Genomic DNA, 27129 nt, shown 5'->3' on the forward strand with positions numbered 1-27129 from the left:
TAGTGCTCCGCCCATGTGAAAATAAAAACATCGGCGATGAGAGTGCTCTCAGTCAGAGTCTCAGTACGTAAAGTGGACAGGAATGGTTAGGCGGTCAGTGAACGCCTCATCGGAATGCCTGCTCGGACCCTCCAGGATCTGGTGTCCGCCGCGGCCTCTCTGCACCCGGACCGAGCGGCGGTCCTGTATGACCCCGGCTCGGGAGAGACTCCTGGGTCTCTGCTCTACAGAGAGGTGGTCCAGCTCGCCGAGGATCTTTCTGCTGCTTTACTCCGGAACTGTTCTCCTGGCGGCGGCGCTGTCGGCCTGTACTGCAGCGACGATCTGCTGGTCCCCGCCTGGATTCTGGGGTACGTTTGGACCGCTTTTGTCTCCTGGCCGTCTGGGTCTCAGACTTTGTCTCCTCACTACGCTACATTATCCGTCAGGATCCTGCAGAGTTCTGCCGCCTACGTCCCCCTGGACCCAGAGGCCCCAGGACTTCTCACTGCCAGAGTAATGAGTCGGTGTGGCCTCAAGTACTGCGCTGTGAATCGGGACCTTGTGCAGGTTGAATTATTAGTTTAATTTCAGTTTTGCAGACGCTTTCACACAACCTCGAACTTTTACTAATTTTGTCACATTAAGTGATGGCTCTACATATAATCAGGGAAGATTGGGAATCTCGGTGGTGGCCCAGAGCGACATTAGAAAAGTCGGAGCAGGAAATCAAAAAATAAATGTAACTTTTTTTTACCCTGAAAAATACAATATGGAGACGTGGTTTCTGCAGGACTGCATTTCCCCCCAGAATTCAACATGATGTTCTGCGTTGTAAACCAGACTTAGATTATAAAAGCCTTTAAAAAATACATTAAAATTGAAATTTGTAGAAAAGCTTTTTTTTTCTATAGACGCAAGACACTTATTGCAAATATTATTTTTATTAAAGTCTTTTTCTATTTGAATATAAACTCTTCTTCTCCTTTACTCTCCCGTTTAGCGATTTCGGGAGGCTGTAGCCGATCACGTCCCTGTGCAGGTTTGCGTGGAGCTGCCCCAGTTCAGGCTGACCTTGATGCACATCGAGCCCCGTCCGGTCGCCGAGGACGGACCTCAGAGAGCGGGCGGCTGCCATCCCTCTGATGAAACTGGTCCCCTGAAGGACTCCGGGCGCCCGGACCTGGCGTACGTCCTGCACACATCCGGAACGACGGGTCCTCCCAAAACCGTGAGGGTTCCCCACAGGTGCATCGTCCCCAATATTCTGCATCTGAGGTCAGTTTGGCTGTTCTTCTTCTTACGTCAGAGGAGCAGGTGTGAAATAAGAAAGCGGCTTGTTTCTCTGCTCAGATCTCTGTTCCAGATGAGCGCAGACGATGTTGTTTTTCTCGCCTCCCCTCTGACCTTTGACCCGTCTGTAGTGGACATATTTCTGGCCCTGTCCTCGGGGGCTCTGCTCCTCCTGGTCCCCTCCGTGATGAAGAAGATGCCCGGTCGACTCGCCCAGATGTTGTTCAAACATCACCGAACTACAGTTCTTCAGGCAAGCAGCAGTGTGCTGACTGAGAGTTGAGCTGAGAGACTCTTCGTTGATGACGGGGTTGTTTTTTTTTTCAGGTCACTCCCACTCTGCTGGTGCGGTTCGGTCACGGTATTCTGAAACGGGACGTGCTGTCACCCGGATCCTCGCTGCGGGTGTTGGCTCTGGGCGGAGAAGCCTGTCCTTCTCCGGCTCAGCTGAGGAGCTGGAAACACGAGGAGAACAAAACCGCCGTCTACAACATCTACGGCGTCACAGAGGTCTCCTGCTGGGCCTCCTGCTGCAGGGTACCAGAACCTGAGCTGCAGTGCAGCAACATGTGAGTGTTTGGAAACGACCGGCATTGATTCGTCATCATTAAATCTGGGCTGCAACTAACGATTATTTTATTCTTAGGATTAATCGATTAATCAGATTTTTTTTTTTTTTACCGGCCCATTCTCCAGATTTTTCATGTAACCATTAAACCATTTCTGTACAATAAAAAAAATACATCAAGAGATTACTTCTTTTTTTTTTTTTAAATAAGAAAATAAACATTTCGTAACATTTAGTCAATTTGAACCTGGAGAAACTAAAACGGTGCCACTTAAGACAAACGTGCAAAATGTTTCTGTATTTTGTAAAAGTTGGACGAATCGCTCTGAAGATGTTCTTTCAGAAACTGGCCCTTTTTTTTAAGCCTATGATGCTGTTCACGATTAATCGATTACTAAATTTGTTGACTACTATTTCAGTGATCGATTAGTCAGGATTATGCGATTAATCGTTTCAGCCCTGCATTAAACACTGAGGGCCTTTGCAGCACGGTGTCCTCTGTGCCTCTTGGGACTCCGCTGATGGACACGGTGGTGGAAGTCCGGGATGAAGATGGCTGCGTCATCACGGAGGGTGAAGGGCAAGTGTTCATAGGTGGGACAGGTTTTTATTTATTTGGTTTTTTTACGTTACATTCTCAAAAAAATTGTACTGGAGACAGCATGCTGTGTTCTTGTTTTTGAACAGGTGGAGAGGACAGGGTGTGTCTCCTGGATGGAGAGGACACCGTTGTCCCCGGAACGATGAGAGCAACGGGAGACTGGGTGAACGTTAAAGACGCTCGGCTGCACTATCTGGGACGGAGAGACAGAATGATCAAACGGAACGGGAAGCGAGTGAACTTGGACAGCGTGCAGCAAGTGAGTTCACTTAGAAATGAAAATAACGCTGAATGTTCATTGCTCTGCGACTGTTTTAATGCTGGGATCCAGTTGTATTCAGAAATGGAAAGTTTTAACTTCCCAGTTGGAAAAATTAACTGCAGGGCCTTCTGAAGTCGGATTTTTCACTGGGAAACTGGGAGCAACTCTTGACTACCCCCAGGTGTCACTAGGGGACTTCACGTTTCAACATGGCCGCTCCTCGCATCGACAGAAATAAGATGTGGCTGGAAACATGTCTAACAAGACACACATGTAAAAGTTAATCTAAAATCGATGTGGTGCCTGCAACTCTAAACTGAACAAACTAAAAGTGATGTTTGCTTATGGAAACTAAAGCTTAAAACCATGTTTGTAAGAAGTATTTCAAACAGTTGGTTATGGACGCCCCCATGTTCAAATTCAGAATGCTGTTGCCTCAGGTCTGACGTTTCAGGCAGCTCGAAAGCTGCGTAAGGCACGCTGAACTGAAAGCGACAGCATATGAAGCAGCTCAGAGTATTTTTTTTAATTTTTATTCTTCCATCTCTTCCAGCTAATCCTGAGTCTGCCTCAGGTGGAAGCCTGTGCTGTGGGTCTCTATAAAGAATCTAGACTCCTCGCCTTCGTCGTTGCTTCAGCCAGCGAAGTCCGTCACCGCCAGGGGGAGCCAGAGGGCGCAGGTAGAGATCTGCAGAGGCTCATACTGAAGCGGCTGTCCGTGCTGGTGTCCGCTCACTGCGTTCCCGACGCACTGGTTCTCGTCCCGGCTTTATCCCTGACTCCTCATGGTGAGCTTTAATCATCAAGTCCTGGAGGATTTTTTTTTTTTTTTATAATAATAAAAGAAAAAAGTTCTAATGTTTGCATTTTACCAGGCAAAGCAGACATGAAGGCTCTGATGAGAATATATGAAAAACAGAGGGAGTGGTTAAGGTCGTCACGGCTCGAGATCGGAAAGCTAAAGCAAACTCTGGAGACTCTATGGCAGGTATTACTCTGTTTAAAGCTCCACTATGTAACTTTTATTAAAAAAAATAGATATTCATGTGTGTTTTTTTGCTGGTTTTCTTTACATATTTGTTTAAGCTGTCACTATGTCGTGGCAGCATAGTATGAGACAAATAATGTGGAAAAAACCGAGCTCCTCCATCAGAGTGCTATTCTTGTCTGCAGAAATGCACCAGTCAGGACCAACCAATCAGAGCCAGGGGAGGCTCTTAACACTGCCAATCAGGGTATAACTTACCTTTACAGGAAGTTGTGTATCTGTCGTCATCAGTGGGTATGTTATCTGGCAACAGACTGTGTTGTGGTGAACTAGCTGCCGTGTAGTAGAGAGAAAGGCGGATGGTGTGAGCAGAGTACACAGGCATAATTGACAGCGCTAAAGCCCTCCTCCTGACTCTGATTGGTTGTTTATAAAAAAATAGTACTGAAAGAAGGCAGAGGAGCTGAATTATTTCCACAAATGATCTGTCTCATACTATACAGCCACGGCATTGTTATAGCCTTAACAAATATGTTGAGAATATATTTTATAAAAGTTACATTCTGATGACACCTTCTGCCATCAGGATACATTAGGCCTCCCTGCAGATGCATCCATCGACGAGCGGTCCAACTTCCTGTTCAGTGGAGGAGATTCCCTGAAGGCACTGCGTCTCTGTGAGGACATCCTCGCCGCCGTGGGAGTGTCCTCTCCTCGTCTCCTGGAGGTCGTACTGGACAGGTCCTTCTCGGACGTTCTACACCACGTAACGCAGATGCTGCCGCCGGAACTGGACGGCTCATCGTTCTCTAAGAAACGGCCCGCTGAGGCTCCGTCTGCGGTTCCAGCAAAGAAAGGGCCTAGATCTGACAGGACACAGCGGGAGACACTCGGGTGTAAAGTCGTGAGACGAGGCGGCGAGGCGCAAGGAACGCACTTCAGCAGCGTAGATGCTGGTGAAGAAGAACCGCTGGACGGGAAGGATGTCGGTATTCGCCTCAGTCCGAGCTGGTCCTCTGACACCGGCAGGTGCGTGGACGCCTCCCCGGTGATTCTGGTCCGGGACGTCGCCGACGAACGATCCAGAGCAACGGTGTTCATCGGCTCCCACTCCCACAGGATCCAGGCGTTAGACCTGGCCGGCGGGAACCTCCTGTGGGAGCGAGTCCTCGGCGACAGGATCGAAGCATCGGCCGCCGTGTCTCGCTGCGGCTCCCTCGTTGTTGTCGGTCAGTGTCGGTTCTCCTGAGTGTCTCTCTGATGCGTTTGGTCTTCTGGATCACTCCAGCTTGCCGCTTTTCAGGTTCCTACGACGGCTGCGTTTACTTCTTATGCACCGACTCCGGAGCAACAAAGTGGGTGTTTAAGACGGAGGAAGCGGTGAAGAGTTGTCCTGCTGTGGACCCTGTCACCGGTCTGGTGGTGGTGGGCTCACATGATGGACACCTTTACGTCCTGGACCCTCTGGTTAGTGTCCGCTTGTGTTTTGTTTTTTTTCCTTCACACATTCTACAGCAGGGACAAAGTAAAGTAAAATATGACAAAATTATATGTTTTTAAATGTCTCTGACTGGTCCGAGAAAATTACCAAAAAATGTCCAAAAATTGTTCTTGCTAAGTTCTCTGGCATTTAACAAATAGAAATAATTTTGGTAATTCCACTTATAGTAAAACAAGAGGCGTTTGCTCTGATTTAACTTCAAACAGTGAGGGAAAAAATGTGAATGCGTCTCTTTATTACCCTACTATATCTGGTTTCAATGGTACATTTTAGGCTTTTAATTGAACGCTATATTGCACTTTTTGTTACAAAACGGTGCCGTTTGAACATCAAGTACTTTTAAGGACTTTACACAGAAATCAAACACTTTCCAAACCTTGAAAACACTTACTTGGAGCGCCAGCATTTCAAAGATTTCAAGAACCTGTACGAATCCTGCAGGGTGGCGGGGCCTCCGAACCAGCAGGTGGCCCCGGTCGCAACAGAACAATCGGAAAATCGCAAAAAATAATATTTTCTTTGTATGAGCCAGAGATGCACAGAGAAGTCATTTTAGAGAGGAGTTTTAACCCTTTTTGATTGCTTGAACCCCTGTGTTAGTTTATATGTGGTCGTTGTCTTTCGCCATTTGCTTTTCACTGTACCAAAGCTTAATGGAAATGAATGAAGGTGTGTGTGTTGTTGCTGCTTAGCTTCGGCGGTGTGTGTGGAAGCGAGACTGCGGTGGCGGAGCTGTGTTTTCCTCGCCGCACCTCCAGCCGTCTCGTCGACGCCTGTATGCGGCGTCTCTGGGAGGACGACTGCTGTGTCTCAACCTGGTGAGACTCTGACGTCTGTGGGAACCTGAACATCTGAAATGAGAATTTCTTTTATATTTTGAGATCATACCTGGAAAGCGTAAGAGAGCGTCACCTGGATCTGTGTTTGTGTCCCTGCTAGGACAGCGGGGACGTGCTGTGGTCCTACTCTAGAGACAAACCTTTCTTCTCCTCTCCAAACTCGTCCTGTGGACGCGTTGTGATCGGCTCGGTGGACGGAAACATCTGCTGCCTCAGCGACACCGGGGAACTGGTGAGGACACGAAACGTTGCCTCCTTTCTTAATCGCTTAGATGTATGTGCTTCAAGTTGTGGCTTACGATCTGTTGTTGCACTGCAAAAACCCCAAACCATACAAAGTATGTTTGGTCTAATTTCTAGTGCAAACATCTTGGTACACTTGAAATCAGACAAAACTAACTTACCAGTAGTTTTTCAGCGAGATATAGGGGCTTTGTTGCAAGTAAATAATTCCTTAATATGGATGAAAAAGTTCTAGTTCCACTGGCAGATTGTTTCACATATAAAATGGGAAAAATGTCTCGTTTTCAGCAAGTAAGATTTGACTTATTTCAAAAGTCCTAACATATCTGCACAAGAAACTAGATCAGAAATACTTGGTAAGATTTTGTGTTTTTGCAGTGTGCTCTTCAGAGAAGCTTGTGCATTAGGTCAAGTTTTCCAGTGGTTTAATTAGTAACGTCTAGGATCTACTCTCATGTGAAACAACTAGGATATCCTGCAACAGCATGCGTTTGCTAACAAATTTGGTTTCATATCAGTTTGATCAATAAATCATTTAAAAAGTGAAGAAAATCATTTCCGAATGAAGTGGCTAAACCTACGTCGACCTGTTTTGTGTCCGGTGTTGGGCCGCAACCAGTGATTATTTTAGTGATTGATTATCCTATAAAAGCCCAAAACTAATTTTAGATTGATGCGTACATCTGTTGTTTTGAAAGTGTCTAACTGGTGCGCCTCTTTGTCTTTGTTTTCTTCCTGCAGCTGTGGCAGTTCCCAACAGAGGCCCCGGTTTTCTCCTCCCCGACCTTCGTACCGGGACAGCAGAGGCTTCTGTGCGGCTCCCACGACGGCCGCCTCTACTGTCTGAGCTGCGCCGACGGCTCTTTGGTTTGGGCTTTTCAGACGTCAGGCAAGGTGTACTCCACTCCCTGCGTGTTTCAGGGCTCCGCTGTCGGCCGCGGGGGGGCTCTGGTGGGCCTGGCCTCCACGGATGGCACCGTCTGGATCCTGGACGCGCGAGATGGCCGCGTTCTGGCGTCGGCCGCCCTGCCCGGGGAGCTGTTTTCTTCGCCGGTTGTGTGGGAACAGTCGCTTGTGATCGGGTGCCGTAATGACTACGTGTACTGTTTGAACCTGACTGGTCATGTGTAGGGGGTCGCGATATATGTCTGCACTGATTATACAGTTCGGTTAAAATAATCATGGCAATGTAGAGAATGAAGCAAAGAGAACAGGGAGTTGACGAACCTTCTGGCAGGTGTAAATAAAGGATGGGGCTGGTTCCTGACCTGAAACTGAGAAGCTGCTCATTTATTGGTCTGTTTGAGGTTATTGTCATAATAAAAAGCTCATTTTGAGGGTATTTCTCTTTGGGCAAAAGCCAAGAAAATGTTATGAGAAACACGCTGTGGCTTGAATTTAGAGCTTGATCATTTGAGGTTCCTAAACCTTTAAAGTTTATTTTTAGGCCATTCCACATGCTCTTTTGTTTTTCAAAAATGGTGCTGTCTTCATACCATTGTTTTATTAATTTGACTTTTTTCAGATTTTTGTTCATATGCTCTGCTAGGCTTCACCTGGGCTTCCTGTAATTGTTACAGTATGGATTACTCCGTATCTTATAACTGATTGAATATTGGCAGCATTTGTTTTACATGCATGGACACAATTTTATTTATTAGTTCAAAAAAAAAAAAAAGAGAGATTCTGTTGAACCACACTTCAAAAGCAATGTCATTTTAATTGGTTAATTTGAAGTAAAATTGTATTTATTACTTTAGTCAGTTTCCAGTTATTTCAGTGACCATTCACAGAGGGATACCAACAACTTTGTCTATGCCTACCTCTGTTGGTTTTCTATTACTCTGCGACACCTACAATTAAATTTGCCATATAAAAAATTAGCCTCGACGTTGCTTTCCTACGCAATTCCACTCGATTCAAATCTGCCTGTATGGCTCCGTCCGGACTTTCTCCCATAGAAGTCGATTTCTGTTGCATTTCAACTGGGCCAATCAGCAAACAGGGAGAAGTTGTGATTTTTCTGTACTGTTGTAGGATTGGAGTCTGCCTGTAGTTGTAGCGGAGGAAGTGATCAGAGCCGTTCGGTCCGTGTTGGCTACATTTCCAAATGTTGACATTGCGTTGAGAGTCACCTGGTTGGGTTCAGCGCTTCTCTCTCGGCAGCGGACAGATGGCTGTTTACAGAACACCAGCAATTTCCGGTAAGCGTCACCGCTCAAAACCGGTGCCTTACATACGTCACAGGCAAATATCAGCGATTGGGTAAAATGTAAAACCTCAACAGAGTCCAATGGTTTCTCAATAGCCGAGAGCCCAGACTCTCTGTTCGAAGCAATAATATATTTTCTACCAAAAACCGGCTGTTATTTTACAATAAACACAGCAGCCTGTTAGCTCGGTTCAGACATCAGTATTTAATTTACATTATTAATAACATTTTGGATCTGTTGAACTTTCTCGTGAATATCTCTAAGTGGGACAAAAAGTGCAAATAATACCAAACGCTTTTTTTTTTTGTTTGTTTTTTGTTTTTTTGTCGTCGTTACAGATAACACTGCGTACACTACACTATTGTGCACGACCAAAGTTAGAAACAAAGTGACTCAGGTTTCCTGGGTCTCTTTCGGAGCAAATACATACTTACAGATGATGAGAGGGAGCGGCGAGGACGAAGAGGTTTTGCTGCGTCATACGGGAAATTTCTCCCATGTTGTGAGATCGGCTCTCAATGAAAGAAGTAGTGACGGGTGTGAGTCTGCAGGAGGACATGCCAGAAGAATCGGAGCGGGTGTGAGGTTTGTCTCCAAAGTCCATTTTCACACAGGCGCAGCGCTTTAATGTCCTCCGTGCCGCGTTGCAAGTCCAGTTTGTTGTTCTGTCACAGTCGTCACGGACACAGTGAGATTTATTATTTCCAGTATGACTTAGAAAAAAGAAAAAAAAAATTAAGAAAAAGCACAAGATTCCCTCCTTACACAACAAACAAGGCTCAGAGAAAAGCTACCATACAGTTTCAGTGTAGATAAATCTGCTGCTGTACATAAATAATACGGAAGAGGGCAGAGGAGATGCCTGTAACGAGCTTTTCCAGAGGAGCGGCCATGCTGGGTTGTTTTTCTTTCTCTCTCTCTCTCTCTTTTTTTTTCCTGGTAGCCCTTAAAACATGATTCAGACGGATACCCTCTGCTGATTAAGCGCTGCTGTTCCTCGGAGCACGGAGACGGTGTCGAGCACACAATTTATTACAACCATGGTGACCCAGTTGGCTCCTAAGGTACAAAAAAAAAAAAAAGTTGGCTACTGCGGTGGTCAGCCATGGCTGTGATTGGCTGCTGAGGACTTTGTCTTTAGGGGTCGTACAATTGGTGTGATTGGATACATTATACGCATGCTCTCATCTGTTTTACATACATCTGCGCAGCCTTATTGGTCATTTTTGAATGTGAAGCGCACTTTAACGTGGTGGTTATAGCAGCCAGTGGTGTTTCAATGAGGAGTTTTCACGTGGACGGGAGAACGTGATCCTCAGGCTCCGTGGGTTCTGTGCTCCCTCCACCCCCCCTACACGCCCCCCATGCATGGCGCGTTAAACTGGCGTCGGGTGGTGGGGCTTATTTGATGATCTGTGGACAGTCGCTCCAGGCTTTGGCCTTTCGTTTCGCTAGTGCCAGCCAGGCCGGCTCTGTGGACACCTGGGGAGAGTCGCTGGAGGGGAATCGCTTTGACACGTCCTTGACAGCAGGTGGCGACGGCGTGGAGTCTGAGATTTCAACTGGAATTTTAAAAAAAGAACAATTAAAAAAGGTGAGTGCCACACCACATCCTTGAAATTCACCCACAAACTGTCAATCTATTTTACTTAGATTTAATGGAACAGGCCGAGGCGACAGTAGATGGTAAGTGTATGAGATGGAAGAAAAACATCCTTCAACTGAAAGTCACCATCGCTCAGAAATGACAAGAAATTAGTAATAAACAGTTGTAGGTTGGGGTCCCTACCTGTGACTGAGCTCGGTAAAGTGCTGGCCTTTTTTAGCGGATCCCTGCGCTCGAATCGTCCCAGCAGGCTGTCGGGTCTTTTAGGCTCCTCAGGAGTCTGAGGCTTGGAGGAAGGACTGGTTCCTCCGCTCTCTCTCCCGTCTGTAGGACTCACCAGTGCAACCTGCAGAAAGAATTGAAAACTGTGTCAGGGAGAGTAAAGGACAGTGGGTAAATGGGGATCTGGGCCACCTACACTGTCTTTCTCTCTGGCGTGCTTCTCTGCTAGCTTGGCCTCTCTTTGGCTTCGACGATCCTCACGGGTCTGCTGTTGCTCCCTGAAGCCTTTCTGCTTCTGCAGGGCCAGGGTAATCCATAAGGGCCCGGTTTCCTTCTCCTGGACCCTTGCGCTGTCCAGTGAGTGCCTGGCCTGTAAGGAAGGTTTTTCTGCAAGAGAACACACATTTGATTTTTACTGACTACAGTAAACAGACTAAACTTTTTAGTCATAACTACAACTCTAAATACTTTTAGCATAGAGCCACATTTACAGTTTCATACACAACACAGATTGATGATTTCAGCTAATATACGGCTTGCACCAGGTCCTGGAGACACTGACCTCGCCTGATGAGCTCTGCCTTCCTGTCTGCCTTCTCTCTCCAAGGGATGTTGATGGAGGGGAAGAAAGACCTCTTCTCCTTCGGCTCCTCCTCTAAATGGACATTACTGTGGCTGCCCCTGTGCAACTGAGTCACTGCTGATGGGTCTTCGCTTCTACTAGCCTGGTCCTGGACGGATAGATCAGGGCTCCCCGTCCTCTGGATCGCTTCCTCACAGGGGAACCCGTGGGCTACTTTAGGGAGCGGAGAAGGAGGAGGCGTTGGGGTGGCTCCGGAGGGTTTGGGGGATGGTGTTGGTCTTCTGTAGAGCGGTGGTTTGGATAGGACTTTCTCTCCTTCATTGTGTGGGACGGGGCTAGTAGGTTTGCCTAGCTTACCCCGGGACATGGCAGGAGATGCAGATGCGTGAAGATGCTTGCTCACTACTCCCTCTTTCTGAGGCGATGTGGGACTTGATTTGTCCGAAAAGACGGAGGATGCGTCAGAGTCTGGCTCGATTGGAGTGAGAGGTGAAGGGACGCCGTCGAAGCTGTCTCCAGCGCTGTAGCGTTTCTTCCGTTTCTCTGTGGACTGTTCGCTGTGAAAACGCAGTGAGTAGTTTGTCCTTCTCAGCTTTATTCCAAAAGGTGAGGGGTTGTCCTCACCGTCCTGTCCCTGCGTCTCCCCCTCCTCCGTCTTGTTCTGAAGCCGGCTCTTTACTTCGGAGCCCTCGGGTCTGTCCCCGGGGCTGGGAACCAGGAAAGACGGGAGGTCTTTGGCAAACATGCACTCCTCTGAGCCTCTCTCTACAATCCGAACAGTTTTGCTTGTCCGAGTGTGAGGTTTAACGGTTGGAGATTGGGACCCAGCTGTAGGACTGTCAGATCGAGCAGCTTCCTCTCCTCCTCCATCCTTATGATCTGTGCTGAAAACCTCAGAGTTTCTGTTTGAGTCGCCAAACTTCTTCTTTGCAGGGATGATGGAGAACTTGGCACTGGCGGACATTGTTTTTCTGAGGTTGGTGTGAGCAAATGGAGGCTGCTCGTCGCCGCTGAGCTGAGGCTGATTCCTGCTCGGAGGATCCGGGTACTCATCGTATTTCCCATCCTCAACCCCCTTAAATATCTTTGAGCGGATACTCGCCCACTCCGCCAGCACGGCTGCACTCGACTCATCCGGGGAGACTGAAGACTCACTGAGAGACTTGGTTTTTCCAGATTTGCGGTCCGGTGAGCTCTTGCCCGTTGCGGAAGATGTTCCTTGGGCCTTTCTTTCCTCTCCCAAACCCAGTAGGGACTTGCATGCGGTGTCTTTGATCTGGTCTAAATTGACAGCTGTCCCACAGAGCTGGGCCCCTGTCACCAGTATAGCTGTGTGGGGGACATATGGAGATGCCGGCAGGTTGGGGGAGTCTTTTCTTTCCTGGGAGGAAGCCGTAGCTCTTTCCCTTTGATCAGCGTCCGCAGTGCCCTGATGGCTGGCGGCTGGTGTAACAGGGGTCAGATTTACCTTCTGGAAGAGAATCTGTTTCTCTCCAGAGGAAACCTTGAAGGAAAAGGGTCTCTGTCGCTCTTCCATCTCCCTCCAGCGCTGCTCCTCGGCTCGCCGCTTCTTCTCTTGTTCATCAGTGATCCCAGCGCCCTCTTCAGTCAGCATCTTGTTCTGCTCCTCCAGTTGCAGTTGTTTCTTTTGTTCCGTCTCCCTCAGCCTCAGTTTCTGCTCCTCTTTTTTCTTCCTTTCCGCTTCCTGCTTTTTGCGCTTCTCTGCCTCAAGTTCCCGTTGCCTCCTTGCCGCCTCCTCTTCTTGCTTCCTCTTTTCTTCCTCCTCGCGTCTCTTCCTTTCCTCTTCCTCCATTTGCTTTTGCTCTTCCAGTCGCCTCTTATCTTCTTCCTCTCGCCGTTGACGCTCTTCTTGCTTTCTCCTTTCCTCCTCCTGTTTCCTCCTTTCTTCCTCTGCCCTGATCCTTCTTTCCTCCTCCTCTCTCCTCAGCCTCTCTGCTTCCTCCCTCATCTTTCTTTCCTCCTCTCTTTTTCTTCTTTCAGCCTCCTCGCGCCTCCTCCGTTCTTCCTCTTCTTTCATTCTTCTATCTTCCTCCTCTCTTTGTCTCGCAGCCTCTTCTTGCTTACGTTTTTCCTCTTCTTCTCTGACTCTCTTTTGGTCCTCCTCTTCTTTCCTCCTCCTCTCTGCCTCCTCTCGCATCCTCTTCTCTTGTTCCTCCTGTTGCTTCTTGCGACTCCTCTCTTCCTGCAGTTCACGCATCCTCAGCTCCTCCGCCCTCTTCTTCCTCTCCTCCATTTCCTCTCTGAACTGTTGCTCCTCCATCTCCCTCGTTCTCCTGGCCTCCAGTATTTCCTCCTCGTAGAATCTCTGCTTCTTCAAGCTTTCCTTGGAGGACTCCAGAGATGCTCTGCGCTGGTCAGCTGCCTCCAGCTCCTCCTGCATGACTCCAGGAATGGACACCTCCTGGAGATCCTGGGGATGAAGGGACAGGATTGACTTAAAGTTCTAAGCCTCTGACTTTTGTGGATAACGTCACAGATTAACGTCTTCCTTACCAGTGTGAACCGCCGGTGTTTGCGGGAAATCCTCTGGTTTTTTGGTTTGACGGAGAGCTTATGCTTGGCAGCGGTGTTGTCCAGGCGAGTGACAGACTGGGGGACAGCATCTAGATTGATGGACTCAATGGTACCGGTTGGTGGGAGGACCCGTTTGGACCTCGGGGACTTCACTGGCGTGCTGTGCTGCGCAGATGATTGAGCTCCTTGGACCTGCAACAGAAAATGTATTTGCAGCAACCTTGCAAAAGTCTCGACACCCCTATGGGTTATCATTTCATCACTGAGGTCACACATTTCAATGTATGTAAGTGGGATTTTGTTGGAAGATCAACAAAGAGTTCTGCAGAACAGGAAAGTGTAAGGAAGCACGATTTATGGTTTTCAAAACTCAAAGATTTTAGGCGTAGCCTGCATTTGTGTTCACCCCCCTTCACTCTGATACTCCCAAAATAAAATCTGTAATAAATAATTGACTTCAAATATGAAAATGCTCAAAATTAAGTTTTTGGACTGAAAACATTCTTTTGCAGAACACTAAACACTCATCAGAGTTAATAGGACGATGTATCTGATGACAAAGGTGGTTCTACCAGGTTCTAACAAAGAGGTGCCTAGAGGGAAAGTCCTTCAGATTTATTTTTTTTGAAATTTTACATTATTTTTCTTCCACTTTACAATTTCACACTACTTTGTGTCTGTAAAACACACAATAACAGTGAAAAAAGCTTAAAGTTAAAACTTCTGAAAGGTCCAAATAAACATGAGACGCTTCATCAAAGAAAGTTAAAATCTACAGCCTACTTCCCCCAAAACTGTAATCTTCACAATGAAAATCACGTTCAGCCGTTACCTTCGGTTCCATTTTGGGCGGCTCAGCTTCTACCTGGGCCAAAACCTGCAGAGGGCTTCGGGGAACCTCTTCCTCATCTGAGCTTCCCTCATCCCCCTCACTTTTTCGAAGAGAAGGAGGCTTCTGGCCAAACTTTATACCTTGTGCGATCTGCCTCTGTGTGGTGAATAAGTCCGATGTTTTAATCCACTCATCCGGAGCAGTCATGTCGTGTATTTGAGAATACTTATGGATAAATGTCTCTGAGCAGGGTGTGCCTTGACCACAAACCTTTATAGCCACCAACAAGCTATTGCATTATTGTGGATGGATGTGTCACCACTCTAATCAGTCATGGTTCATTTAATCTGCTTTGTTGGTGTCCTGGCATGAAATCTGGACACTGATGGGTGTTCAACAAGGATAACGACTCGAGACACACGTCAAAGCTCATTTTGGACTGCATTAAAGAAGATATTAAAGGTGACCTACTGTGCTTCCTCGACCAGGTTAGGATAGATCTAAGGGCTAAACATAACATGTTCACTACATTTTTTGCGCATTATAGTTTCCTAGATGATGAGATTTTAGTCTGGTCAACTCTGCCTGTTTCAAGCTCCTTTCAGAATGAGCCCTTTTAGAGTTTCTTGTCGCTTTAAATCAAATTATTATGCCGCAGGCCACGCCCCCCGCCTCAGTGTTTACATTCACATATAAAAACGGCTGGAAACAGATGCACGTATATATACAACAGTACATATTTGAAAAGCGGTAGTGGGGCCTCCTGCACAACCAACAAGAATTCAGCGAGTGGTTTCTGAACGGTTGGCCAACAACAAAACATCTGACTTTTCCAGCAGCCATTGTACAGCGCATGCAGCGGTAATACCAGTGCTTTTTCACTTGGGTTGCTAGGCAACAGTGAATTTTGGACCCAACAATCGGGAGGTTTTTGAAATTGCTCGTTTTACACACGCCAAAAGACATTAATTTATTTCCAAAAACGGCTCAAAGTTGTTGGGTTTTTTTTAAGTGCGTGGGCTGTTTTTAAATGGAAGTACAAAACATGCAAAAAAAAAAGTAACTTTTGCTTAATACGTTCCCCACTAAGCATTTGAAATTATTCCAACTTTATCTCGATTCAGAATTTATGCACTGTATTTAAAAGCTCCGCCTGCTCCGGGAAACCTACACATTTCAATGAACTACGGATAACATAGAAAACAGAGGTGAACCACAACCTCTTGATGTGGTCTGGTGCAACTTGCCAAGAGACATTTTATCAGACATTAATGGGCATGCAGGTGGAATTTTAAACATGCGTGAATCGGTGAAAATCTATGAAAGATTCACCCTTGTCCTCACTTCTCTGTCCACCCAGTTGTTATTTTTAAACAGATAACCGAAATTGTGTTTTTATTCATGCAAATTCAGTCTAACCTTGTCAAAGAACAGCTCGGATAAATCCTAAAAAAAAAAAGATCAACATTCATGGGAATTGTGAGCGCATGCAAACATCTGAACCTCACTGCATGCATGGCGCCACTCTGCGGCGTGCATGTTGAGCTCAGAGAAGTGTAGGGTTTTGTGCGGGGACCACCTGAAGGTTCCTAACTTTATCTGAAACGTTTTCCTGGGACATGCTGCGATCCAGACCGACTTCCTCCGGCGGCTCCTCTGGGATAAAGATGCTGTCGTGGGAGAGAGCTCGAGATCCGATGGGATTCAAGTCCCTGCAGAGGATGGAGAGCGTTCTCAGAGGTGCACCGCAGCTCGTTCTTACTCTCCAGCTTTTTACAGCTCCGGCAGTTTCATCACTTCACTTTACCGTTTACAGTGCAAAGTCTCACTCTAAACTTCACTTTCAAATGAGATAGATTGTCTACAGAGATGACACAGCAATTTGAATAGAGATTATGACTTGTTGAATCACTTCCTTGTTATAAACCTTTCAATGCACCTACCTCAGATTTTTACTGGACTCCTCATTGTCAGACACAGCTCCACTGCACACTTCCCCGGTTGAAAAACTTGCTTTTAGCTCTGCTCCATCAAAGCTCCTTTTAGCTTCCCGTTTCTTCTTCTTCCCGAAGAGCCGTCTGAACGGCTGGAATTTGCCCTGTCGTCTTCTCTCTGCCGGGTGGGGGGGAAAGAAAGTAGACGATAATCACAGCTCCATGTAATCACATCAATCTTTTTTTCTTTTTAATCACGCTTTTAGTGAAGATAACGAGTGGGATGATGCCCGAGGGCTCGTTTTTTTTAAAACATGCGACTGAGCAGATAATGAAATGCGAGCGACACTGCTGAAATAAAACGAGTGAAAACAGCAGATAAGATGATAAGCGAGGTGACAAGCGAAGAAGAAAACCTTGGGCTCCAGTTGGAGGGGATGGGAAAAGACAAATCTCAAGCCCTAAAAGCAGGAAAAGAAATGCTGGGGGAGGGGGGGGATCTCTGGTTTAATGGAAATGAACAAAAACAAAAAACCAGAGGCAGAAAACAGCAACAAGTCAGAGACAAACGCCCAGTGATTCACAGAGCTCCAAGAGTCAGGGCCAAAAGTTTGACTCCTGTCGCATTTGACCTGCATTTAAGTGTTTTCACTTTTGTTTAACCACTCTGTTTGGAAGCAATCTCTTCATGTGTCCGATTAGAAAAAGAGCATGCATCAACATGTGACATATCCGTTGAGAGAAAGCAGCTGTAAAACCTTTTTATTGGCGGCTCACGGGGAAGTCTTAAACCAAAGCAAGAAATTAACTTTGGACTCTCAGCTAAAGCCAGAACTTCACATCTGTCAAAGCAAAAAAGAGAAAATTCACTGGTGTCTCATTCAAGCTCGCATCAGTTTCAACGAATTTTGTGCTTTGCTTTTTCTCCGTGTCTGTGTACTTGTAAGGATGCACCCTGTGAAGTAAGTGGGTGAGGTTACAGAGCTGAGTCTCAGGCTCTGTGGGTATCCCTTTCAGAGCTAAAAGTAGCAACTGGTGTGGGATTTCACTGCACACCCCTCTCACTGAACCCGAGGCATGATGGGGAAGTGATGCAGTAAACTCATTTCTCCTCTTAGATCTTTTGACCCTAAACTTTGTCTTTTCTGTGGGAAGAAAAAAAAGACAGGCATCTGCACTGCATTATGGATTTTAATACATGTATATTTATAGGAATATGGGAATCGGGAGTTAGATTTGCACTCGTTTCCAGTGATGAACATGCCTGAGGCACTGATTTGTGATTTTGTTTGCAAGTTTAAGTTTCCTCAGTGATTAAAACCAGTTTTGTGCCCAAATGCTTCACATAAAGCAGAAGTTGTAGTCGAATAGCTAAATTTAAGCAAGTCTCTGAAAAGGGCTAACACTGCCGACAAGCTAGCTTGGTTTGCTTAGTTAGCTAAAAAACATTTTGCTATGAAAATTTTTTTTTTTTTTAAATGAAAACCCTTTTCAGTTTACTAATCTGAAAAGGGTTATTAAATGTCCCTCTACACCTGAAACTGAAATAATGTTTGATTGTGAACTCCACTTAGCATTTTGTGATAGAAAATGCTAGTTTGTTAAGGAAAAACAAACACACCAATAAAAGTGTGTGCCATTTTCTTTAAAAAAAAAAACACCATAAACCATAATAATTTGTAGGGATGTCTTGATATCAAGATTCACTTTTTAATAGACAGGTTGAGTCAAACTGCAATGATGTGTTATGAACTGAATCATAAAAACAGTTGTACCAAAATAAAGAGCTAAGCTAGTGGCGCTAGCCTAGCATCTCAGTAAGTTTCCAGGTTGGAAATTCAAGTCTATTTAGGACCGCAGCTGTGTGCAGCCAGCAGCAAAAAGTAGTTTGCTGTTCAGAAAAACGGACACGCTGCTGTGTTCAGAAAGTTATTGGTGGGAAGTAATGCAGTGTTATTTTACCGCACTTTATGATCATACATTTCCAAACAGACATGGCAGATATCGAACCAGCTAGTTCTCGCTGTCCGCAAACGTCTGATCTTAAATGGCACTTTATGATCAGGGATTAATAAAATTCCAATCTGGCCATTTTTAATAAGTAGCCAGTTTAAAGACAAGACCGTTTTCTTTTTGTTGCCGAACCTGCCAGTGTCCATGCTTTTAACATAAAGCAGCTTTAATGTTTTCAACTGAAAATCCACAAATGTCCTCCATTTAAAAAAACCCCAACAAAAAACAGTAATTCTTCCAACTCTTGGGTTATTTTCTTTCTCTTTGTGATTAAATCTACGCGAGTTTATATGCTTAATTCATAGTTATAATATATATTATTTATTTTTTATAAAGTTATGTAATAATATATTTCTTCTGTCATGTTCCATAAAAAAAGACAAACTCAGTATTACAGTTTCAGAGGGGGACGGTACAGTTTGTGCGTGTTTACAGCAATAGCTGACTACATGACAGAAAACATGACTGGCTGTTTTTGGGTTATGACTAACATGAAGGGATTTTTTTTTTTTTCTCCCTCCAGGCGGCAGACCTATCTGCAGAGCTGGAGGGGTCACTGATGTTTTCATCTTGGATCTTTGTTCTTATCTGCGTTAGTGAGAAAATGGATGCTGTGGCTTAGCGGTCCGTGGGACCAACTGATGCCGAGGTGCAGCGCTGATGTTCTGCCGCCCTGCAGCATGTTCTCCCATCATCTCTGCCCGTCCAGTGGCACAAAGCCCATAATGCACTGCCACGGGCACGCTCAAACGCTCATGCATGAAATAAGACAGGACACTTTTTTTTTCCCCTTTTCTGTAGAGTAGACAACGCGGGAGTCAGATCCCGCAGAACACCAGCCCAACCCAACTCGAAGACTCGCAGTGAAGTGCATTTTGTTTAGACGTCTTCACTTCAGACCCTTCCTGGGTTTTACAATTCAACCCACTGATGAAGGATCATCTACTATCCGGTTAGGGAGTTGTCATTTAATTCAACTTTAATATAAAGACGTAGATTTTAGTTGATGTAAACTAAGATATCCACAGGCAGTATGCTACATTTTACTCACACATTTGAACTGGAACACTAACAAATAATGTTAAATAAAATGTAAAGAAAGATTTGCTAACATATGTGCAATAGAATTGTTATGGACAGACAATTAGGTCAATTTTATTTGGGAAACCCAAGTTTTTTCATCAAAATACGCAGTATTAATCAAACATAAGCTTATTGGAATTTAAAAGTGATGATTAGGGAATGTAAAACCCAGCAGAAAATGTGTAAAATGTGTTTCTACAGTTATTATGTCCAAAACTGTTTATTTTTTATTTTTTATATGAGGTACTCCAAGTAAAACAATGTGATTAAAACTTCTCCACGTACTCAGAAGTACTTTTACATTGAAGAGTTACCACAGTCCAGGCTGTAAACTGCCACAAACTGCATTCATTAAGTCAGAACAATGCTGACTTTTTGAATTGCTTAGGCGAATTTTTAACTTCAAACTAGATCATAAAAACCAGACGCACACATCCTTGGACTGATAATGAGGTGTTATGAATTGATACAATCAGTATTAGTGTTGATTACATTAATGTTTGCGTCACGCATTGCGAGGGTACTGATTAAACACGTCCTTCTTCTGTTCTATGTGGTCTTTTGCACTTGGACACAAAAGTAGCTTTCCGATTAAAAGCCAACTTTACTTCTAATCTTCCGTCATTTTTCCAACACGGCCCAAGCCTTCAAATCAACATACCAACCATCTTACAAGGATCGAGGAAAGGCAGGAAGAAACTTGGCAGAAATTTGAACACAGCACACAAGTCTCCTCTAAAAAGTCAAACCCATCACCACGCCATGCAGCTCTTAAAGAGACAGTGAGCCAAACTGGAACTGTTTTACGTATGAAGCATTTTTATGTTGATCTGACCATGTGCTTTGAACCATTATCCCAGGATAAGGTCCAGTAGGAACACATTTCCATCACAGTCTTATTTAAAATCACCTGGTATTTCAAATAGTTCAATATTTCATGTACTCTAAAAATCTCACAGGGCCTTTAGAAAACTATGATTTTACATATTCGTCCTTTGGTTGATTTTGCATGTTTGTTCGATGTGATTTGTTTGTGTAACTCCACTGTCTCCTTAAGAAATGCCTTAGGAGCACTCTTCAGTTCCCATTTACCTGAGCCTCTGGGTTCGGTTACCTCTAAAAGCACCTCATGGTTGTTTTCTGTTGCATCCGTTGCCATGGTAAACCGCACACTTTGACTGTAGTGGGAGAAAAAGAAGGTTGAACATAAAGGCGGGGTTGCTGTTATTTACTGCAGAGCGTGAGTACGAGGTTTTAACGGAGGGAAACGATGAGAGCAGAGGGACACGGGAAAGAGAAAACTGACTGCAGAGGAGCTGCAAACCTTCACCAGGTCCTGCTTTTCTTTTAATTCTCCGCCGCCTCCGGCATTGTCATCGGAAAAGGTTGGCTCTGTTAGCTTCTGCAGAGTAGCCCTTGGTGACTGCGGCCGGATAAAGCCTGAAGCTGTTTTGCAGTGCAACATGAGCGCCCCGAGGCCGCTCTGTTCGCTCGCTTCCTTTCCAAGTCCACTCCGGCTTCTTGTAAACATTTCATCCCGATCCAAAATGTTTGGGTTTTCTCTCAGCTTTCATGTAATTCTGCAAATCTGAATACATTACAAACTGTTCTTTTTTACTTTTTTGGGTCGTGCTAACCGCTTGTTTCACGAATCAAGAGACCAAACAAATCTGGAGTTGACTTCTGATACAGTGGTAGAGGAATACACTGCTCAAAAAAATAAAGGGAACACTCAAATAACACATCCTAGATCTGAATGAAAGAAATATTCTCATTGAATACTTTGTTCTGTACAAAGTTCCATTTGCACAACAGCAGGTGAAATTGGTTGTCAATCAGTGTTGCTTCCTAAGTGGACAGTTTGATTTCACAGAAGTTTGATTTCCTTGGAGTTATATTGTGTTGTTTAAGTGTTCCCTTTATTTTTTTGAGCAGTGTATTTCACTTCCCAACTATGACATTTAGCCCTCCCATAACTGAACGTATTTATCTAACATTAGATTATTTGAGCTATTTATAATGATTGACACATAACATGAAGAAATATCAAAGATACATTGATTAAATAAAGAAAAAGATCAGGGTTAGAATAAGAAATTAATGTAAAAGAAAAAGAGCTGTCCAAGTAAAACTAGCCCTACATGGAACTATAACTGTCTTATATTTAAAATCATAAATTAACTGTGATTAACCATATTCTTCAGATTAATGTCGCTACTAATGATGCCCAGTCAGATGACAACCAGAAAGCTAAAATCAAAACATTTCCCAAAAAGATCTGCTACTGGCCTTTATTTAACCGCGGCTGGACAGGAAGACGGGTAGAGAGAGAATAGGACCATTCGATTCCCAAATGGTCCTGGGAATCGAACCAGGGACACCTGGTTCAGGACTGTAGCCTCTCTGTATAGTGTCCCTGCTCTACCATAAAGCCATTTGTAATTATTTGGGAATTCAGTGAACCACATTGATCAAAAAGCTAAACGATTAAACGAAACTTTCATAGTGCAAATGCTTTTTGGTGGTAGTGAAAAGAGGCAAAACCAGTAATTAAGTTTAGGAGCAATTTCCTTTTCTTTTAACTTTGGTTATCTATGCCTGATATTAAAATATGTGCAGTCACAAGTTTCCTTCAGGAAGTCATCAAAACATGGCACCTCTATTAACCCTTTGACAACGTTTTTAACCAGCGTTCCACTGAGCAGTAGCTCCTATAATGAGCTCAGCAGATGCACAGTTCCACCAGATGCTTGCTAATTGCTGTTGGCTAGTCTGAAGGAGCTGTGTGGTCACAGGGAGGGCTGCTCTGAAGCCTGTAAACCGAGGAGGAGCTGTGTCCTCTAAGGCGGAGCCAGGTCCAACCAGGCGTTCTGCACAGCTGACTGGTTGATTCAAGGATTTCTCTAATATGCCTGAAAGAATCAAAGCAACACTCCAGATATGTTTTTGATGAGTGAATAACATAATATGTTGTAAAGCTGAAAAAACAAGTCAATTTTACATAACACTGGCCCTTTAAGAACAGAGGACCAACCCCTAAACAGCCACTGCCAAAGTAGCATGACAACAGAGCCTCCCAATAACCTGCCTTTTCTGTCCCAACACCTGCCTGCACTGCATCACTCAAGCTAGAGGTTTTCTGCTGAACCGCGTGGCTCGTCTGCAAAGCAGCTGCATAAAAGCAGACAGTGGGACAGCACTGAGAGAGCCAGAGAGACGTCTGCCGTCTCCAGTGGGACCAGAACGCAGCGTACTTCCTTCCTGAGGGGGACGGAGACAGACGGACACTCTCAGAAATGTCTCCGCAAAACAACAACAACAACAAAAAAAAAGGCTCTTTGTCCAGTCAGAGCAGAACAAGGAGCAAACAAGCATGTTTGGTAGTAGGAGTGTATGAACACAGAGACAGTGTGCAACTGTGCCTACTGCTGCCCAGAAGGATACTGTTGATCCCCCCCTCATTTTATTATTTGTGTCTTTGGTTCGCCGGTTCTAAATTTGCCTTTACTGGTGAACTACAGCAGAGGATGACGATGGGATGAGATAAACATCTGCTCTTTGACAAATATACACCTGCATCACAGCATAGCAGCGGCGTAAAAAAAAAAAAAAAAAAAACAGTACAGCGTCCTACAAACAACCCAGCACCACAACATCCCTTAACCCACACAGCCACGGGAGTCCCGACGGCAGCAAAGTGTCACAACCTGACAACACGAGCAGCTTCCTGACGAAGCAGACAGTCGAACGCAGCGGCGCCTTAGAAACCGTTTCACCCATTTCGGCAGCACAGCTTGGGACGGCCGTGCACCGCCGCAGCAAAACCCGGGGGAATATCGATCTGCTCTTGATCACAAAGCTCGTTTTACCCAGATGAATGTCGCTGCCGTCTCCACCGAGGCCTCGGGGTGAGGGGGAAGAAAAACGAGGGAATAAAGAAAGAAACGGAGGCAGAACAGCAAGTTTGAGTTGTAGGAATGTGCAGTAGAGGTGAGGAACATGAAAACGGCATGAAAGGCGGGGGGAGGATGATGAAGGAGAAGAAGCTCTTCCAAACAGATGCCCACAATGTTCCCTGATAAAGACTATACTGCCAAAAGTAATCACTCATCTGGTTACAGAGTGTGTTTGTGGACGTTTTTGTACTATTCTTCCAGGGATTCATTTATTTTTGTCTGAATTCTGACTTCATTTCCCCTCAGATTTCTGATCAGACTGGTCTGAGAAAAAAGTCTGAATTCTGAGATTACAATCAGAATTATTTCTTTTTCAGTGGCCCTAGTCCTCCTTCCTACATTTGTGAGATCAGACGCTGATGTTGGACAAGAAAGCCTGGTTCACACTCACCCTTGTAATAAAAAATAATTGTCTGTATATTCTTGCCAACAGGACAGTACTTGCCCTATTCAGAGAGAGGAAACATTTCTTCTGCATCCAGAGCTATGGGTTCTTCTCTTTTGCTCACCTCGTGGGACTTATAAAGGACTTATACTTCAGTCAACAAGTCTAAAGTCTTTGAAATTTTATACTTGTGTTTGGCTCATAATCTTTTGGAAAGACGCACTAATAACCTATTTTGAGTTTTCTGACAAAAGACTAAAATCGGGTCCCAATATTTGAAAAGGTTCACAATGCCATCCAATCTAACAAAGTTCTCAAGGCTTTTGGTAGAGAAACCGGGCCCTAGCAACACATGCTCTTCTCCATATTTGGTGGAGCCTTTCCATATATCCATCCAAATCACAAGGTGTGAGTTTCACATCTTAAATTACAAGTTTAGAATCGTGACAATAGGACAGAAAGGGTTACTTCCTAACATCCATCTGAAGCTAATGAATAGCATTTAGATAGCATCCAATAATCGTCATGGAGACCTGTTGACTAAAAGATACCAATCTTTGCTGCAGATCTCTAATGAGATTTTTGCTTTAACTTCCTCTAAGCTGCCATATCAGCTTTCTTACTGTGCATAGGCAGAAGATCCTCATCCAGCCTAGCAGAAGGAAACTAAAACACAGAATATATTTATACTAAAGGGAAACAAGGATTGATACATTTAATGGATACATCTTTAAAAAGTAATACATAAATTATTAACTAGGAACAACTAAGGAACTATTTTGGATGAGCAGAACCAATAACTGTCCTACATTGGTGGTTACATGTTGAGGTGGTGGTTCCAATAAACTTAATCTGCGAAAAGAAAAATATCTTAACGATCCCATTCAGGATCTAGAGTCACTTCAGGACCTCGTTCTATGTTTTTATCTCGCTCTTCGCTGTTCTCTGACGAGTGTCTTCACAGCAACTAGGCCCAGAGCGGACAGACGCAACGCTTAAACCGACGCACACAGCAAATGTTTGTCACCACAAACAGCTGGACCCAACCAGCAGCTGGGTTTGTGGCGACTCAACGCCGTGCATAAACCCAGCTCCGGGTGCTTACAATGCAGTTCAGTTGCCAGCGGCTGCACAGCGAAAACGAGGCTCCATGTAAACGCACTTGACATTTAGCTAAGTGCTGGATAAGTCGAAATGTGGAAAATAAACCTCAGTGCTCTGCTGTGATTAATCGCCATCTGCTCGGTCCGTAACAAAACAGAAACTGTGAGTTCCTTGCAATAATGGTTGCAGACAAGCTGCTACTGAAGATCCAAAATCCTAGGGCAGAAATTAAGTTCTTTGAATTCTCCCTTTTGTTGATGGTTGGGAAAAAAAATAGGCAGTTTTCTTATTTTTTTTTAACATCTTTGTTTTTGCATTTCAGTTTTCTGTTTGTTCCTTTAGGTCTGGTTGACATGTACAGACAGAAATGTGTCCCAGTATGGCACCTTCTGCACAGGTGAGTGTGCAAGGACAACAATTTTACTACAAAAAAAAAGAGAGAGAGAGAGAGAGAGCCAACAGTGATGGAACTAAAACTGGTGCTAGGACCAACTTTAAGAAGAACATTTCAAAGCAAGATGATTTACAGGCTGTAATCATCCCTGCAATTGAAAATAAATTATAATAATTTTTGTTTTTGCAAATTCATTCATGTTTAGGGAATTCCACATCAATACATCCATTTCTTTTGTACATTAGCAATCCTCCTTGAATGCAAAAGTGTTAATCCATATTTAAAAGTCACATCTAATCGATACAAACTAACCAAGATTGCCTCTTTTTTTAATTTCTGATTTTATGTAAACCTCAACTCAGTGCAGTCCACCAACAAAATGAATAGTGAAGTCAAGAAAACGGATCTCTTCTCTCTTCGTCGTCTCCCTTCCTTTACTTATGTTTCATAAATAGATTTTAAGGCGTCATGTTTTGATTCGTCAGCAGTACGGTTTAATTCTTCAGGTCTTTGTCATTTCTTATGTGAACTATGTAAAGGTCTTTTCTGAGAGAAAACATCCCCCCCCCAAAAAAGCACACACTTGCTCTCTAAATCCCCCTAAATGTTCCCACATTGCATTTGATCCCATTACAATCTCAAAACTTTGACGGATTTACGTGAAAGACCAACACAAAGCGGTGCAGAAGTGAGATGTTTGGGAAATATTTTTCAGAATCCCAACCAGGCTTTAAACTTCTCCACAACCATCGTTCTGACCGGTTTGCTGTGCTCTCAGGTCACATGAAGTTGTTTATTCACATGTACATATGCGCTGAAATTAAATTACACACAGATTATTTGATTGTTATGGAATTTTGGAATAGATGGCACAGGATTTTGTTTAGGGATTTAACAGCAAACGCAGAAAACAAATGTAAATGACACTTTCTTAGAATTTTATTTTTACGCAAGTATAATTTTCATGCCACCGTTTATGCACTACGTCTATTACATCAAATCCAAATAAAATACTCCTCGGTTTGTGGTATTAACAACAGACAGCATGAAAAAGGTTAGAGTATGAATAATTTTGCATGGTCACTCTATCTGTGCACACAATATTAGTAACTCCAAAAGTGATTATGGGGCTGTTAGATTAATATCAATAGCAATGAAATGATCACAGTCAGTAAGATCTATTTTTTTCTGGCCCGCCAGGTGAAAGTTAGCTGCCCTATCAGCCTCTCCAGCTACCAAACCAAGCAAAACATTCTGGACAAAAGACATTCAGATCCAACAAGCCGGACACAAAACTATAACCGAAGATGCAGTATTGATCATCTGTACAGACCCAATATGGTGAATTAAGAGAAAACAATGGATTTGGGTGTCAAATGCAACCTGTATCACATGACCATTGTTATATTTTCCACTGCAGCTGACAGCGAAGTGACAATATCTAAGCATGACGACAAAAAAAACACAAAAAAAAAACATCCACGGGGCACAGAAAAAACTGACACTTTTGACATTCGCTCGGTGCAAACGGAACAAAAAAAGTAGTTCAGAATAATTTAACTTAAATAAACAAACGTGTGGAAAAGTAGCTGCTAATATTAGTTTTCCTCTTTTTTTCTTGCTGCTTAATTTAACCCGCAATTTAGCTAAACTAACAGAGTTCACTGAGATCTAAAGAGGAGCTCCTTCTTACCGATCTGCTGTGTTTGAGGGGATCTGTGAGAATGTGTGGCCGTTCCACCTGCCTGCTGTCACTGTGGATCTAGGCCATTACCTGGAGTCAGGTGTCGGATGCAGCAGGAACTCGCTTGTCTGCGTGCTTCTCTCTCTGTGTGTGTGTGTGGGTGTGCATATTTTAGAACAGCCCTGTAAATGCCTCTGAATATTTTCCTCTCTATATGGATTTGAGTGCACAGTTTGAGTTACATCGACTCACATGAGCGAAGGGTCTCAGGGGTGCACATGTGCATCAGAGAGAAGCACATGTGCAGTCTC

The 27129-nt window shown here is 44.4% G+C and overlaps 2 protein-coding genes across 5 annotated transcripts in view; one reads left to right on the forward strand and one right to left on the reverse strand.

The window, feature by feature from the left end:
• Positions 1-9211, forward strand: aasdh (aminoadipate-semialdehyde dehydrogenase). Of its 3 annotated transcripts, none has more exons than XM_014474193.2 (14): positions 1-350; positions 429-549; positions 983-1257; positions 1333-1525; positions 1600-1841; positions 2298-2434; positions 2528-2700; positions 3257-3491; positions 3579-3691; positions 4278-4920; positions 4995-5158; positions 5885-6010; positions 6132-6263; positions 7016-9211. In XM_014474193.2, exons 1-14 carry the CDS (start codon positions 115-117, stop codon positions 7403-7405), a joined length of 3180 nt encoding a protein of 1059 aa, XP_014329679.1. In that variant the 5' UTR covers positions 1-114; the 3' UTR covers positions 7406-9211. The 3 variants fall into 3 exon arrangements, with proteins under 3 accessions (XP_014329679.1, XP_023194977.1, XP_023194978.1); XM_023339209.1 differs by having other exon boundaries at positions 2328-2434; XM_023339210.1 differs by lacking the exon at positions 7016-9211 and having other exon boundaries at positions 6137-6257.
• Positions 8673-27129, reverse strand: part of kiaa1211 (KIAA1211 ortholog) — a 22980-nt gene continuing 4523 nt past the window's right edge. Inside the window, exons 2-9 of one of the 2 annotated variants that reach the window (XM_023339208.1) lie at positions 16209-16377; positions 15845-15977; positions 14266-14421; positions 13413-13625; positions 10878-13329; positions 10512-10702; positions 10277-10439; positions 8673-10049 (exon numbers count right to left, since the gene is read on the reverse strand). In XM_023339208.1, the coding sequence (XP_023194976.1) occupies positions 9889-10049; positions 10277-10439; positions 10512-10702; positions 10878-13329; positions 13413-13625; positions 14266-14421; positions 15845-15886 (3378 nt within the window). In that variant the 5' untranslated portion in view covers positions 15887-15977; positions 16209-16377 and the 3' untranslated portion in view covers positions 8673-9888. Of the gene's footprint in view, positions 10050-10276; positions 10440-10511; positions 10703-10877; positions 13330-13412; positions 13626-14265; positions 15978-16208; positions 16378-27129 lie in introns of those variants that run through there. The other variant, XM_023339207.1, reaches the window with a different exon arrangement.

The sequence above is a fragment of the Xiphophorus maculatus genome, chromosome 9, assembly GCF_002775205.1.
Source record: "Xiphophorus maculatus strain JP 163 A chromosome 9, X_maculatus-5.0-male, whole genome shotgun sequence".
Classification (NCBI taxonomy): domain Eukaryota; kingdom Metazoa; phylum Chordata; class Actinopteri; order Cyprinodontiformes; family Poeciliidae; genus Xiphophorus; species Xiphophorus maculatus.